General features: G+C 60.7%; 2 protein-coding genes and 1 long non-coding RNA gene across 11 annotated transcripts in view; 2 read left to right on the top strand and 1 right to left on the bottom strand.

The window, feature by feature from the left end:
* Positions 1-3233, top strand: part of Tert (telomerase reverse transcriptase) — a 17549-nt gene extending 14316 nt beyond the window's left edge. For 4 of the 6 annotated variants that reach the window (XM_063257926.1, XM_063257924.1, XM_063257925.1 and 1 more), the window contains 3 exons: positions 576-700; positions 842-979; positions 1159-3233. In XM_063257926.1, coding sequence (XP_063113996.1) covers positions 576-700; positions 842-979; positions 1159-1262 — 367 coding nt within the window. In that variant the 3' untranslated portion in view covers positions 1263-3233. The remainder of the gene's footprint in view (positions 1-575; positions 701-841; positions 980-1158) is intronic. The other 2 variants (XM_063257928.1, XM_063257927.1) reach the window with 2 other exon arrangements.
* Slc6a18 (solute carrier family 6 member 18) lies at positions 2308-13960 on the bottom strand. 4 transcript variants are annotated; one of them, XM_003462095.4, is made up of 12 exons: positions 13681-13959; positions 10676-10816; positions 10440-10577; positions 10121-10302; positions 8636-8746; positions 7875-7987; positions 7024-7152; positions 6767-6923; positions 6339-6543; positions 6004-6163; positions 5649-5811; positions 2308-4978 (listed from the first exon to the last, which is right to left on the bottom strand). In XM_003462095.4, exons 1-12 carry the CDS (start codon positions 13838-13840, stop codon positions 4793-4795), a joined length of 1845 nt encoding a protein of 614 aa, XP_003462143.1. In that variant the 5' UTR covers positions 13841-13959; the 3' UTR covers positions 2308-4792. The 4 variants fall into 4 exon arrangements, with proteins under 4 accessions (XP_003462143.1, XP_063114000.1, XP_012996300.1 ...); XM_063257930.1 differs by lacking the exon at positions 10440-10577 and having other exon boundaries at positions 13681-13960; XM_013140846.3 differs by lacking the exon at positions 8636-8746.
* On the top strand, positions 10684-12218 carry LOC134478043 (uncharacterized). Its single transcript, XR_010050381.1, has 2 exons — positions 10684-10796; positions 11992-12218. It is a non-coding gene; the product is annotated as an uncharacterized LOC134478043 (long non-coding RNA).

The following is a 13960-nucleotide window of genomic DNA, read 5'->3' as shown; positions in this document are numbered from 1 at the left end:
ACTTCCCCTCGGGCACGGACTCTGCAGGGGCTTCCTGCAGAGCTCTCGAACCTCGGGGCCAGCAGCGACATGTGTAGCTATCGCGGGAATGGGGTGCTTTTTGGAGGCCGCAGGAAGGCCAATAGACACAGACGCAGGCTGGATCAGAGGCAGCTGCTGTCGTCTTTGTGGCCCAGCCCCTTCCCGTCCCCAGAGCAGAAGGAGGGGGGAGCAGGCGTGAGCACTGTCAGCTCTTTAGGAAGGGACTGGAAAGAAGCAGGGCCAGCACTGCGCAGAGCCCTAACCCTCGCCCCAGCCCCTGTGCCCCCGGCTCTGGTGGATGGACATGTCGGGCAGAGCCTGGCCCCACTCCCAAGGCACCTGGCAGGGCCTTGTCTAGCAAGAGTGTGCACAAGCAAGGACATGACCTACAGGACGTGTTCACATACACACAGTTGTATACACACAGACGTGCACATGTGCACAAGCCCCCGTGAGTGTGTTCTGACCAGGAGACTACTACATTCACCGCTCAGTGTCGTGCATGTGCACATGCTCTGCACACGTTCCCAGTTTCCACGTGTGTGTGCTCCCAGGTTCCACGCATGTGTGCTGCAACTGCCGTTCCACCAGCCAGTGAGCAGGAACCCCTCCTTTTTCCTTGGCATCATAACCGACTCTGCGTCGTGCTGCTACTCCATTCTGAAAGCCAAGAACGCAGGTACGCGTAGGGCAGGCTGCCTGTGAGGCGCCAGTGAGGCACAAGCTGTGTGGGAGCCACAGGCCAGGGTGTTGAGCATGGGGCACCTTGGGAGTGCAGGGCTGGGGTGCACATGGGCCCTCAACCTCCGTGTGCTCCCAGGGCTGTCTCTGGGGGCCAAGGGCGCTGCTGGCCCGTTTCCCTCTGAAGCTGCCCAGTGGCTCTGCCACCAGGCCTTCCTGCTCAAGCTGGGTCGTCACCGTGCCACCTACAAGTGTCTTCTGGGCCCACTCCGGACAGGTGAGCTCACCTGGGGAGCACTGTCCTCAGCCTGCTTGTTCAGGATCCAGTGCCATGCTACCCTGCTGCTCCATGGCCACCCCCGAGCCCCGAGTCTGAGGCAGGCAAGTGCCTGTCCTTCAGGCCAGTTGGCGTGACCCAAGTCTGGCTGAAGAGCCTGAATCCCGTCACTGTTGCAGCCCAGACACGGCTGCGTGCGAAGCTCCCTGAGGTGACACTGGCTGCTCTGGAGGCTGCAACTGACCCAGCCCTGTCTGTGGACTTCAAGACCATCCTGGACTGAGCCAGCCTCCACCTGCCTCATCAGGACCTGTCTCAGGAGGGGCCGGCCAGCCCAGAGCTCTGTGAACTCCCGAGACCCCCGGGGTTCAGGAAGGGGGTTTCCAGTACCTCCCATGGTGGGTCTGCCTTTGCATGTCCTCAGGGAAGCACCCCCAGGAATGGGCCCTGGCCACTGGGAAGCAAGTAGGCACCCACTGTGGGCACTGGGGCCGAGCATCCATGCTGGTGTCATCTGCAGGGACACCCAAGAACTCTACCAGCAGCACTGCATTAGTGTCACACCACTGGGATGTGACACCATCCTGGATCCCAGGGCTGCTCCTGAGCCCTCAGCTTGGGGCAGTGGTATCAAACCCATGGCATATGGGTCGTTTGTATCATCAAAAGCTCTAAAAGCTTCCCTGTCACTGGCCTAGACAGTCCTGGTTCCCTGGCTGTTATTTCCAATGTGGAGCTTTGAAAGGGTCCCCCGGGTTGGCAGTGGGCAGTTTGGACGCACAGGGCTAGCGCTGTGCCTGCTTCCCCCTGCCCCATCTGCTGCCCCTGGGCCAAGCAGGTGGACGTGTAATGTGCAGACAGTGGGCAGTCGGGGTCTTGGCTCTGCATCCCTCCACATCTGTTCCTCTGTCTTCCCCAAGTGCTGAGGGCTGTGGGCTCGTTTGTCCTTCATGGCAGCATGGACCCTCTGGGAGGGCAGAGTAGCTCTGGGCTTGCTGAGCTCAGGCGTGGGGATCAGGCTGGGCATGTGGGACAGACATCACAGGTGGGCTCTACACATCACAGGGAGGTGATGTGTGCTTGCTGAGCCGGTCCTCACAGGCTGTGAGGGGGGTGGTGATGGGCAGGGGGTGGCATGGCACCAGGGTAGGCAAGGTGAGGTCCTGCTCATGTGGGGAATAGTACAGAGGGAATACAGGGAGGTGAGGGCTGGACCTGCTGGCCTCTGGGAAAGTCTGGGTTTGGGGTGCTGGCTCTGGAGTGTCCCAGTGAGGACCAGGAAGCTTGCTGAGGGGAAGGTCAGTAGTGCGTGGCCAGCTGTGGATGCCTTGTGGATGGGGTAGGGTCTGGGAATTTACATTTTGACCTGCGGGGGCCTCTCCATATGGTCCTGCAGTGGAACAGTAGCCTTGGAGTGTGACACTGGGTAGGGATTTGGCTATGGACATAAGCCAGTGACAGCCTAGGCTGGGGCCCGCTGTGGAGCAAGCACCAGATGGGGACAGGGACTCCCTCCCAGCATGGCCCTGGGGCCCTGAAGGACTGATCTGATCCCACCCTTCTGGTGCCTGGGTTACACCTGCATGGTGTGGGGCTGTCCTGGTGGCTTCCGGGCTGGAGCCCCTTGGACGAGTCTTCCAGTTGATGCCATGGTGAGCTCTGTGCCAGGGTTTGAGATAGCCAGGCGTTGTCCTGTTTGCCATTGCTACTGCTGAACTCCGCACTGGTGTGCCAACAGGGCTCAGCTCACCCCTTGCTCTGTGGGGCCTGTCTTGGCCTACTGGGCTGGAGTGCAACTCTGGTGTGATGCTAAATTGAGGGTGTCAGCTCCAGGTATTTACAGGCCCAGCATTTCCTCACTTGAGGGGTCTCACTAAGGCCGTTCCCATGGACTGTACAAAGGGGAGATGAGAAAGGACACGCCCGCTTGCTTCCCTCTCAGAGGAGGAGGACAAGCTCCAGTCTTCCACTGCAACTTGGACATCATCTCCTGGCTTCCACCGTAGACTTTTTGGCTTCTGTCACAGACCCATCGGCCTGATACAGACTCACGGGACCCTGCAGTGAGCTCCAGACCTTGGACTGGAATCTTTGGCCTCCCGTTTGGAGGCCTCTGTACATTTCTTCCTTGTCTGGCCGACTGTTATAAGCCAGTCTTGTAGTCTCACACACGTGTATGTCTTGTGTCCCATCTGCCCCTCTAGTAAACCCTTGCAGACCTGGGACTGGCCCCAGGGAGTCATCTGCTGCAGCACCACCTTCGTGATGTCTCGCGCCCGCCAGGTCGGGGCCCAGGGATCCTACTCAGCTTCTAGAAGTTTTAAAAATGTGTGGTCGGGAATGCAACCTTGGCCAAAGCTGCATGCTGATTGCACCCTGCTGCCGGCAGCCCCCGCTACTTTAGGGCCAGCATTGGGCTTGACTGGCCCCAGGGTTCCTGCACCCCATATCTGCACACTGGACTTGCCAGGCACCCTCTGGTGCAAACCACAGCCCTGTCAGCCCCTGCCCAGGCTCACCCTGCCTGCCCTGTGGTTTAATGTTCAGGCTCCAGAGTGGGGTTTCACTTTGGTTGCAGACCAGGAGGGATGTTAGGACATCGAGGGGGAGGGGCTCCTTGAGAAAGGTGCAAGCAGGCAGTGGGCACTGGGTCCAGTGGGGCCCAAAGGTTTCCCCTTGGCTTATCTCGTGTCTCTGGTGGTAGCCACGGACTGGCAAGCAGGGGTGGTGTGAGGTGGCATTGTGGGGCTGCCCTGTGTCCAGACTCCTCTATGCGGTGTGCTTACCCTCACGTGCTTGTCACCATCTCAGTGGGTATGGCGAGTGGTGGCTGGGAGGGACCCCTAGGAAAGCCCTTCTGAGACTTGAGGTGCACTGGGGTGGGGACATCCAGAATCAGTTCTGCACTCTGCAACTGGGCGGCTGTGGCTGTGCCTTTGTTTGCCGTGGAGTCTGGCAGGACTTGGACCAGGCATCTGACCCTAGCCATGCACGAAGTGCCTGTGGCCTGCCTGGTCTCCAGCACCGTGGACAGCGCTGCCCCGCCCCGGCTTCCTGTAGGCACCAGGTGGGGCTGCACTGCCTGGGCCTGACTGGTTCCATGGTGCCAAAGGGCCAAAGGGAGTGCGGAGCAGGGGTGAGGACAGCCTTCCAGGGCTTGCAGGACTGTGGCCGAGGCTTGGCTTGGGGAAGGTAGCAGTGCCCCCTACCCGGGCCCTGAGGTACAGGGGACTCGCCAACTGTCAGCCTCTTAGTTCTGTCGTAGACAAAAATCAGCTGCTTTGGGAAAATGAAAGCAGCATGTTCAGTGCTTCTCAGGAATAGCCTCAGGCGGCATCAACATGTGGTCTGCAGGGGCGTCCCTAGGCTCTCTGATGTCCCTTCAGTGCACTCCACCTCCTGGACTTGCCATCCTCTTGGGAAGGTAGGGCACCTTCTACTGACTGAGGTTCCTGTGAGCATGGCTTGTCCTCGAGGGCTACCCTGAGCCAGGGTGCTTACAGGCAAAGGGACGCCCTTGCTGTGTGCCAGCTGGTACCCTTCAATGTTGCCCTAGCCGGCATGGATTCCTGGGGTGGCAAACAGCCACATGGCTGTGCTCCGGAGACCTGGTGGGCCAGACTGAAGCACTACTGCCACTGTCCAGGCTCAGCTCCCGGGACATCTCTTAACTCCTGCCTAGGGTGCTTGGACACAGCTGGGAGCAGCAATCACGAGGCCTCATTCGGTACAGAGCATGTAATGGGGCTAGGTCTGAGTGACTACAGGCGGGCGGCCCCCAGCCCCACCCTGGCTGCCCTGGCCCGGGACTCCTCAGCAGCCACTGCCATCCTGCAGCTTCAGGCCAGTGTCCTGCTGTGTGTCCTGCCGCCTGTGCCGGGCCAGCCACTGGGCCAGCGCGTACCCTGGAACCCACAGCAGGGGCAGGAAGGACAGGAGTGCGCAGGTGGCCTGCACCCAGTGGGGATAGAGCTTCTCCTCCTGCGATGGGAACAGCGCCTAGGGGACAAGAGGGCCTGCTCAGTGTCACCTGGGCCACAGGAACACTTAGCAGGCTCTTGGCCACCAGGACTGGACTGGATCAGAAGTGTCCCCTCCTAAGCCAGAAGTGAGGGCTTATACTATCTGACTTAGGCAGAGATGAGATGGAGCAGGGAACCATGGAGATGTGACCTGGGCTATGTGGTCCCCTCTCTGCCCCCACTTTGAGGTGCCTCTCGGTGGCCTGTGGTGACCTATAGAACTCTTCAGGGGCCATGCCCATATTTGCTGCTCCCAGGCTTGCAGAAGAGCCAGATGCCACCCTGGGTGCTGAGGCCCTGTGCCGTGCCCTCCCCTGCCAGGCTGAATGGGCACAAGGATGCTGTAGGGGCCTCCCTGGCACAGCACATGTGGAATGAGGCCCTCAGGTCCTGAGGGAGGCAGAAACAACTAGGAAGCCTTGGGGTCCCCACTTGCCTGGCCTGCCCCCCCCCAATGTCTTGGGGATATGGAGTTGGCTCTGCCCACCAGGAATGCTGGACCCTGGGGGCCACAGACCTTGCAGCAAGCCTGTTTCCAGCTGCCAGGCCTCCACCAGCAAGCATGAGCGTCCACGTGTGGGTCCCCTGCCCTGCCAGCCACCCCTGGAGTTGCAGTGCCCCCACCCCTCTGTGCAGGCAGGACCTACATATTGGGGGTTCCAGGCCTTGTAGCTGGGTGACTTGAGAGCCAGTAGGACTATGTAGGACAGGAGGATGCCCAGCAGCAGCAGGGGGCTCACCACCCGCCATGATACTCGCCAGTAAAGGCTGGGTCGCCGCCCAGTCATCCACTCCACATCGGCACAAAACCTGCATGGGCATGGGCTCAGGCTCAGGTGCCTGGTGCATCTGCCTGGGGGACACCTGCCCTTGGTGGGAGTCAGGGAGTGGCAGGAGCTGTGGCCTCCACAGGCACCAGGCTGAGCTCTCAGGTCTGGGCAGCCCCATGCCCACCCACGCTGCTGGGTGTTGAGGCACATACCAGGCAGGAAAGCAGCTTACCGCTCCATGCCGTACACGTACGTGACCCCAACCACCTCCAGAAGGGCAAAGGTGACCAGGTTCAGGGAGGCCGCAAAGTTGTCAAAGACCTCAAGCCAGTAGCTTCCAGACTGCAGCGTGAAGCAGGTGGCCGAGAGGAAGCAGACCAGGCAGGCCAGCCCTGGGGACAGTGGGGCAGCGGGGGTGCACAGGCAGGGCCTCCCTGTCCCTTCTCCCCACTGTCCCCTCCTTGAACTTCCCGCAGGGCCAGGCCCTTGGACATTGAGAGGAACAGGCAGCAGGCCTGGAGGTCAGATGTGGGGGCAGGCCCTGCAGGTGGCTGAGCATCCACTCACCAGTCAGGACCTCCTTGGGGACCCAGCGGGGCAGGACCCCCATGTCCAGGAGCGGTGTGATGACTCCCTCCATGTTCCCAAACATGGAGGACAGCCCCAGGCTGAAGAGCATCCCGAAGAACAGCACAGCCCACACGGGGGCGCCCGGCATGTGCAGCACAGCTTCAGTGAAGACGATGAAGGCCAGGCCAGGGCCCGAGGTTCCCTGCAACATGCGTGCGTGTCCCTTGTGGTGGGTGTCGACGCAGCCTTCGGGGGCCAGGGCTCATTGCTCCTTTCCTTGTCCCCATGAGCAGGGAGGAGGGCCCTGGGCCTCAGGACATGTGCAGCCTGCCTGGGCCCAGAGCCCATGGCCCCAGGACCGACTCCCACCACTCTGGGGTCAAAATCCTCCCACCATCCCGGCTGCACAGCCTCCCTGTGGGCACCTGGTCCAGGAAGTCCTCAAGGCGGCAGGCTCGCAGGGGCAGACGGGCCACCCTCCCCGGGTGGGTGGTGTTGAGGTGCAGCAGCGCGGCAGGGAAGTCATCCCTGGAGATGCTCAGCTCTGGGAGGCTGAACTCGTTGATGAGGCTGAGGATGTTCCTGCCAGGACATCGAGGCTTGCTCACCCGTGCAGCCCAGGAAGCCACCATGGCCTCAGGCCTGGGACGGGCACTGCTGGGAGGACACAGGAAATGCGCACCTGTCTAGGCACTGCCCGTGGTCGTTGATCGCCTTGAAGCCCATGATCGCAAAGATTGTGATGGACGCATACAGGGAGGTCGCGCTGTTGACCAGGGCAATGATCACAGCATCACGCCTGCAGTTGTTCCTAGACACACGCAGTGGCTGTCTGGGATGCTGTGGACACAGCCAGATTCCTGCCCTGTCGCCCCCAAGCCTGCCCCATCACGCCGGTGGTGTCACGTGACACGACCTCCACCCTATTCCAGCTGACCCACAGGAGGACATGCGTGTCTGCTTTCACGGCCATGTGTGAACCACCTCTTGGTGAGTGTCATGCTGGTGTGAGTGGAACATGGAAGTTGCCATAGAAATGGAGCTGCTCATGTTGGCAGTGAAAAAGCAGAGCCAGGAGGCTGAGAGCACTCGTGAGTGACTGTGACAGGAACATGGCTCAGGACACTGGCCCAGCATCTGCTCACCTGGCCCTGCCCGGTTGCCCTGCTGGCCTGCTCACCTCTGTCCTGACAGCTCCCCCGCTTCACCCTCCGTGAGTTTCTAGGCTGCATTCCCTTTAACTCTCCATTTCCCTAGTGAACACCGTGGCTCTTCGGAGCCTGCCTGGCAGCTTTAGAGCCGACTGACTTGAGCCTCGATCCTGGCTCTGAGAGGCCCCAGTGGGTACCACAGGCACAGGCTGGTGGTGTTGTCCCAGGGTGCCTCAGCCCAAGCCCTAGCTCAGGGGAACAGCCAGGTGGCCCCCCTCACACCACATCTGTCCCAAAAGAAAGAAGCACCTGGTACCTGCCCCTGGGCCCTGCTGGCTCCACATGTGGCTATAAAAGTGTCCACACCCCGCCGGCCGCCTACCTGGGCGGGTTATAGCTTGCGAAAGCTATGTGTCCTCCAAAGGCCAGAGACAGAGAGAAGAAGATCTGTGTGGCCGCGTCCAGCCACACCCGGGGATTCAGGAGAATTTGCACCTGGATCAGGTGGGGAGGCCTCGTTACACAGTGGGGAAACCGCACTGGCTGGCTGGGCAACCTGGTCACTCCCGAACCTTCCCTTCTGCTTCAGGCATTGTAGCAGGGTGAGCTGCTCAGATGCTAAGGGCAGCCTGGACCCACAGAGGTGAACAGCTCAGAGAGGCCACAGAGCCCTGTCTGTCCCTGCCCCACTGGTGGGCACTAGCCTGGGGCTTCCCCTGTCCCTTCACCTAGCATTTGGCATTTGCCTCCAGAGCTGAAAGCCTAACACGGGCCACCTGGACACAGGCCTGGGCAGAGCTACATGCCTCCGCCACGTTGGGGTAGATGTGGGGGCACCTATGTCCCCCACCTGCAGCTGTTGGACGGTGTGAAATGGCTGGAGGGGCACAGGTCCCCCAGACCTGTGCTCCTGGTGTGAGGCTGGTGCAGGGCCAGTACCTGCTCAGTTGTGTGGCCCCTGCATGCCCAGCTTGCCTCTGAACCCTATCCCATGTGCCCCAGTCCACAGATGTCCCATACGTGTCCAAGCCTGACCACCGTCCTGCCAGCTGCCTCTGCTCCAGAGCCCCACCTGCACTGCCTGGGAGCCACTGCCCATGGGGAGCTCCAGGGAGGGGAAGCTGCTGGGCCAGGACCACGTACATTGGGGGTGAACAGGTAGATCAGGCCCTCTGTCGCCCCAGGCAGGGTCAGGCCTCTGACGAGGAAGATGGTCAGGACCAGGTAGGGAAACAGGGCTGTGAAGTAGATCGCCTGCAGGGCAGGCACAGTGTGGAGAAAAACCTCGAGAAGCAGCTGGCCAGGAGCCCCCAGAGCCAGCAACAGGTGCTGGGGTCAGGTGGGTTGGCGGGGTCAGCTGAGGTCAGGGGTCGGCAGGCTCAAGTGAATGCCACATTTGTATACTCCTGGCCCTGTGGGGATGGCTAGACACTGACCTTGGAACTGGCAGCCTCAGAGGACAGGCCTGGCCTTCTCTGCAGCCTCCCCCACCCCAGCCTCTCTCCAGCCCCCACTATCTAAGGTCCAGGCCCTGGCTGTGCCACAGCACCCTCCACCCACCTTCTGTACCCTGAAGCCCCTGTCCCCACGCCAAGCAGGCCTGTCCCCAGCTGGATGAGGCTGGTCCTGCTCCCTCCGGTCCATGCCAGAGGACTGCAAGTGGGGCTGCAGTAGCTTGGTGGTGAGCTGTGTGGGGCAGGTGTGGGCTCTGGATTTGAGCCCCAGCAGTTCAGAAGAAAGCTCTGTGCAGATGGACTTCACAGCTTCACAAAGGGCAATTGGGAATGCCTGGCTCCTGTGATTCAGTCACCCTCGTTCCCCCAGAGGCGGACCGTCACCTCAGCAGTGCTGCGCTGCACCAGGCTGGCGGCTGTAGACCAGTGCAAAGCTCAGCAGCCACTGTTGAGAGGCGGGGCCCAGGTGCAGGGACTCAACTGCTGCCCAGAAAGAGCTGTGTGTGCCTGACAGGCTCAGAGCGCCCGGGCCTCGGTGCAGCCTCCAGCAGATGCCATGGGGTGTTGGGAGTCAGGCTGCCTACAGCAGAGCCCTAGCAGATGTGCAGGAAAATGTGTCCCCTCAAGACCATAATGCTAAGTGGAATAAACCACGGACATGGCTTAAATACAGCGCAGGTTCTCCTCGCAGGAAACCTAAAGTGTAAATGAGGGAGGGAGCAAAATAAAAGGTAAACGATAGGAAACATGGAGACCTTTTGCAGAGGGAAGGCAGATGAGAGATGGAGGCAGGGACAGGCAGGGAGAGGACAAGGATGGAAAGAAAAGACCGACGTATGATGTCCGTGCGCCAACTCCGTGACCAGTGTGATCACTGTGCAGAGAAAACATGCACTAATAAACAAGTAAAAATCAGGAAAAAAGGATAAGACTGGCAGCGAATTGAGAAGCGTGTGAGGAGCACATTTCAGAGGGAAGAGGCAGAGAGGCCTGGAGGGGAGTGGGAGACACACTGGCCTTCACGGTCTCTGGGGAGGGTGGTGGGTTCCAACACCTCTGACAAGCCAGTCTTGGTGCTAGGTGCCCCCCAGGTGTGGCTGTGGCCCTCGGGGACGAAGGGACCCGTTCCCAGGATGCACTGGGCCATACCCAGTGTGGGGAGCAGCCGGCTCACCTTGCCTGTGGTCTCAATGCCTCTGCTCACACACAGGTACACGAGCGCCCAGCTGGCCGCCTGGCACAGGAGCAGCCGCCACTGCACAGCGCCACTGTCGCCAATGTCAGCAGTGATGTTCAGCGTCCGCCGGTACCAGAAGTAGCTCACCGTGCCACTGCCCTGGCACTCCTCCACCAGCCCTGCCACGGAGCCGCCCCGGTGGCTGTGGGCTGGCTGTCTGCATATCCCTGCCCCCCCCCAGCCCCTTCTGACTTCGAGGAGCCGGGCCACAGGGGCCTGAGGCTCTCCTCCTGCCCCCACCCCCCGTGCGCCTCACCGGTCCTGTTGAGGTTGGGTGGGCAGGTGCCCCAGGGCAGTGGCTGCTGGAAGGAGTTGAGGAAGTACCACAGCACCCACACGAGCACCGTGTTGTAGTACAGGCTGACCAGGAAGGACACGGTGAAGCAGCCCAGGCCTGCACCCACATGAAAATGAAAGCCTCGCTCTGCAGCTCAGGCCCCAGGGCCCCCCTCCACAACTCCCTGTGGTGGGTACCTCATCTGTGTCACACACCTACTCCGCCCAGGTATGGGGAGATAGCCGTCCACACCCCGATGCTTCCCCTCCGCAGGCGCTGGCCAATGGCAAGCTCGATGTGGAAGAGGGGGATCCCCTCGAAGACCAGCGCGATGAGGTAGGGGATGAGGAAGGCACCTGCCAGGCACGGGGTACCCACAGTCACTGGCAGCCTTGAGTAGGGTCCCAGCGAGAGTTGGGGCACCTGGTGCCCAAATGCCAGTCTGGATGCTGGTTTGGGTTCAGTGTGTCAATACCAACCAGAGGACCAAGCACAGAGGGTGACAGGAGCCCCTGGCCACATGTCACTGCACCCTCCCCAGGCCCCAGTGACATCCTCTGTGGCTGTAAAAGTCCGGGGTTAGAGTCCAGGATCTGAGGACATCAGAGGGGCAAGTGCCTCCCAGGGAGAAGTGGCTTCTGCCAGGAATGCAGGTTCCTAAGCCAGGGGTTTACAGAAACCAGGGTCACCAGGCAAGGCCAGGACCCCAGTATGCAGGGTTCCCTCTGGCTTTTCATCCTCCCTGGGGCAGGGCGCAGGGCTGGGCTTGCCTAAGTTACACCACCAGCTGCCTTCCTTCCCGAGCTGCCCCAGTCCCAGGGCAGAATCCGCATGCTTGGGAAACTGGAAGGGCTGAGAGTGTTTCTGCTGCCAGCCAGGTGTGGGAGAAGCCACCACAGAGTCGGCTGGACAGGCACCCTGATCCCTAGGAAGGAGCCTGTGCCCTGAGCCAGCAGCTCTAACTGCTGCGTCCTCTCCAGGGAACTGACATCATGACTCTGCCTTTCCCCCTCCCCGCCTGCAAGCAGACCTGGGGACAGTCTCAGGCAGCCTTGACCTGGACACTGACCCACATGGGCCCCAGCCAGCATCTTGTCATTGCTAACTAGCAGCCCACACCCGTTCCCTGTGAGTCGGCCTGCAGGGCCAGCTGCCCTGGGCTTGGCACAGCATGGCCCAACCCAACTGCCCAGGGAGGAACATTCAGGAGAATGGAACAGACTGGCAGGTAGGAGGAGGCAGAGCCTGCAAAGTAGGAGGTCCACGCTGAGTGGCCGGGAGGACATGGCATCTGGCTGATAACTTCTGACCACCATCCCCGAGCAAACTCCTGGCAGCCCTGGCAACACCCTTGCATCCCATACTGAGACCCTGAGACCACCATGGAGGAAAGGAATTTCTGTGGCAGCTAAAGCCAGGGGAGACACGACAGGGCTACAGGGGGACCAGGAGCTCTGTGAGAAGACAGTGGGTGCAGGGAGGGGTGTCGTCTGCACTCAGCCACACTGGCTTCACACATGTGCACACACAGGGGTCCGCCATCCTCACAGGAGAGCAGGAGGACTCGCTATATACGGCAAGCAGTTGCGGAGCCCGCTGGCCCCAGGGAGACTGAATGGAGCACAGGGCTTCTGTGTGAGTGACTGCGCCACTCCAGCCGCCCACGGGCGTCTGCTACAGAGAAGTCCATGCCCACTCACCATGCAGGCTGCTTTGGTTCAGAGTGCTAAGAGTAAATAAACACCTCCTGCTGAGGGACCCTGGCACAACATTGCTGTAAACCTAGTCTGGGTGTGGTTTGGGGATAGAACCCGGGGCACTCTACCACCAAGCTACATCCTCAGGCCTTTAAAGGTTTCTGCTTTGGAATGGGGTCTTGATCAGTTGCCCAGGCTGGGTTAGAACTTGGAGTTCATCCTGCCTCTGCTTCTGGAGGTGCTGGGATTACCGGCACACACCACTACATCTGGCTGCCGGAGATCTTCTATAAATGCCTGGCACCTTTGTGCAGTGTTACCTTCACAGTCTCGTCTTTGAATAGAAGATGCATGGAGTTGAGTAATTACGAGTGGGAGAAGAAATGTCCACCCTTGGTGGTGATGGGTTTGTGCAAACAAAATATGAACGTCACCAACTATGTCTTCTTTTCTAAACAATCTGTGGACAGAACAGGACCTCAGAGGACACCCTCGGCCCCACAGGGATGCCACCCGCTGTCGGAGGATGGACAGTTTCACAGCATTCAAACAAGCGATTTCACACCCGGAAACTAATGCCTGGGAAACAGCTCAAGCGCGAGATCCCAGGCAGAACACAGCGCCCACAGGGCCCCTGCAGCAGGGCAGGGGCAATGAGGGAGCAGCTCCAGGCGGGCGCACAGGTGCTGGGCCCTGCCCTGGGTTGTGGTTCCTGTTTGTGCCACCGTGCTTCCCAAGGCTTCCACACACAGCTTTGCCAAGTCAGAAACGGAGTCACAGAGGCGGCTCCTGGTCACCCAGGTTTGTCCCCAGCCCTGGCTGGTCTCCATCCACCCGAAGCCTGAGTCCAGGGGGTCACTCTGGGGAGGCCTGGCTTGCTGCCCATGCTGGAGCTGGCCCACCCGTGTTTTCTAGGCCCGGTCAGCACTCTGACCCTGAAGGTGCTGCATCCTTGTCTCCAGCTGGCAAGGGGAGAGCATTACTGTGACCAAAGTGATAGGGCAGGGGAGGCCGTAGACTGGCTGTCCCAGCCCGGCGCCGTCAGGCTGGGGACATGGAGCCCATTCACATCTGCTCCTGAGGCAGCAGTGCCCGCCTGTTCCCTACCACAGCCCTACACGCAGTAGTGGTACCTTGGGCGCTGCTCCTTGGTGAATGGGCTCTCGGGGGCTGCAAGTTTAATGCCAATGAAGCATGGCCAGCAGCCCCGTGGGCTTGTGTTGCCTGGGCTGTGTGGAGACCATCTAGGGAGTGTGCTCCCTGGATTCTACGATGAGGCCCTGGGGAGACATCAACTCCTGGCCCCCCACACTCGCCAAGACAGAAAGACTAGTGGCCGGGGATTCTTCCCAGGGCTAAGGGCTCTCAAGGCCGCGAGCAGACAGGCTTGGGGACAATGCCAGGTTTGAACACCTGCCCTGAGTCCCAGATACAGGGGTGTAGGCCTCCTCTGTCGGATAAGGACAGCTGCTCCCACCCGGGGCGGGGTGGGGGGGATACTAGAGGAGGCCCTGGCAGCTCACCTCCTCCGTAGGTCTGGCACAGGTATGGGAACCTCCAGATGTTTCCCAGCCCCACAGCAAAGCCTACGCAGCTCAGCAGGTACTGGAGCCTGTTGTCCCAGTGGGGCCTCTTGTCCTCGCCCTCGTCCACAAGCAGGCCCAGTCCCAGGGCCTGGGCCATGCTGCCGGGCACCCGGGTGTGGTGTGTGAGTACCGGTGCAGGTGGGTGGGTGCCTTGCTGGACTCGAGCCTGTCCGCTCTGGACTGGGCAGTGCCTACTGTCCTCTGGGTGCGTTTTCTC

Source organism: Cavia porcellus, unplaced genomic scaffold, assembly GCF_034190915.1.
Source record: "Cavia porcellus strain 051 isolate PalLab524CR breed Dunkin Hartley unplaced genomic scaffold, mCavPor4.1 scaffold_11, whole genome shotgun sequence".
NCBI classification, from domain to species: Eukaryota; Metazoa; Chordata; class Mammalia; order Rodentia; family Caviidae; genus Cavia; species Cavia porcellus.
This window is presented reverse-complemented; position numbering and strand designations above follow the sequence as displayed.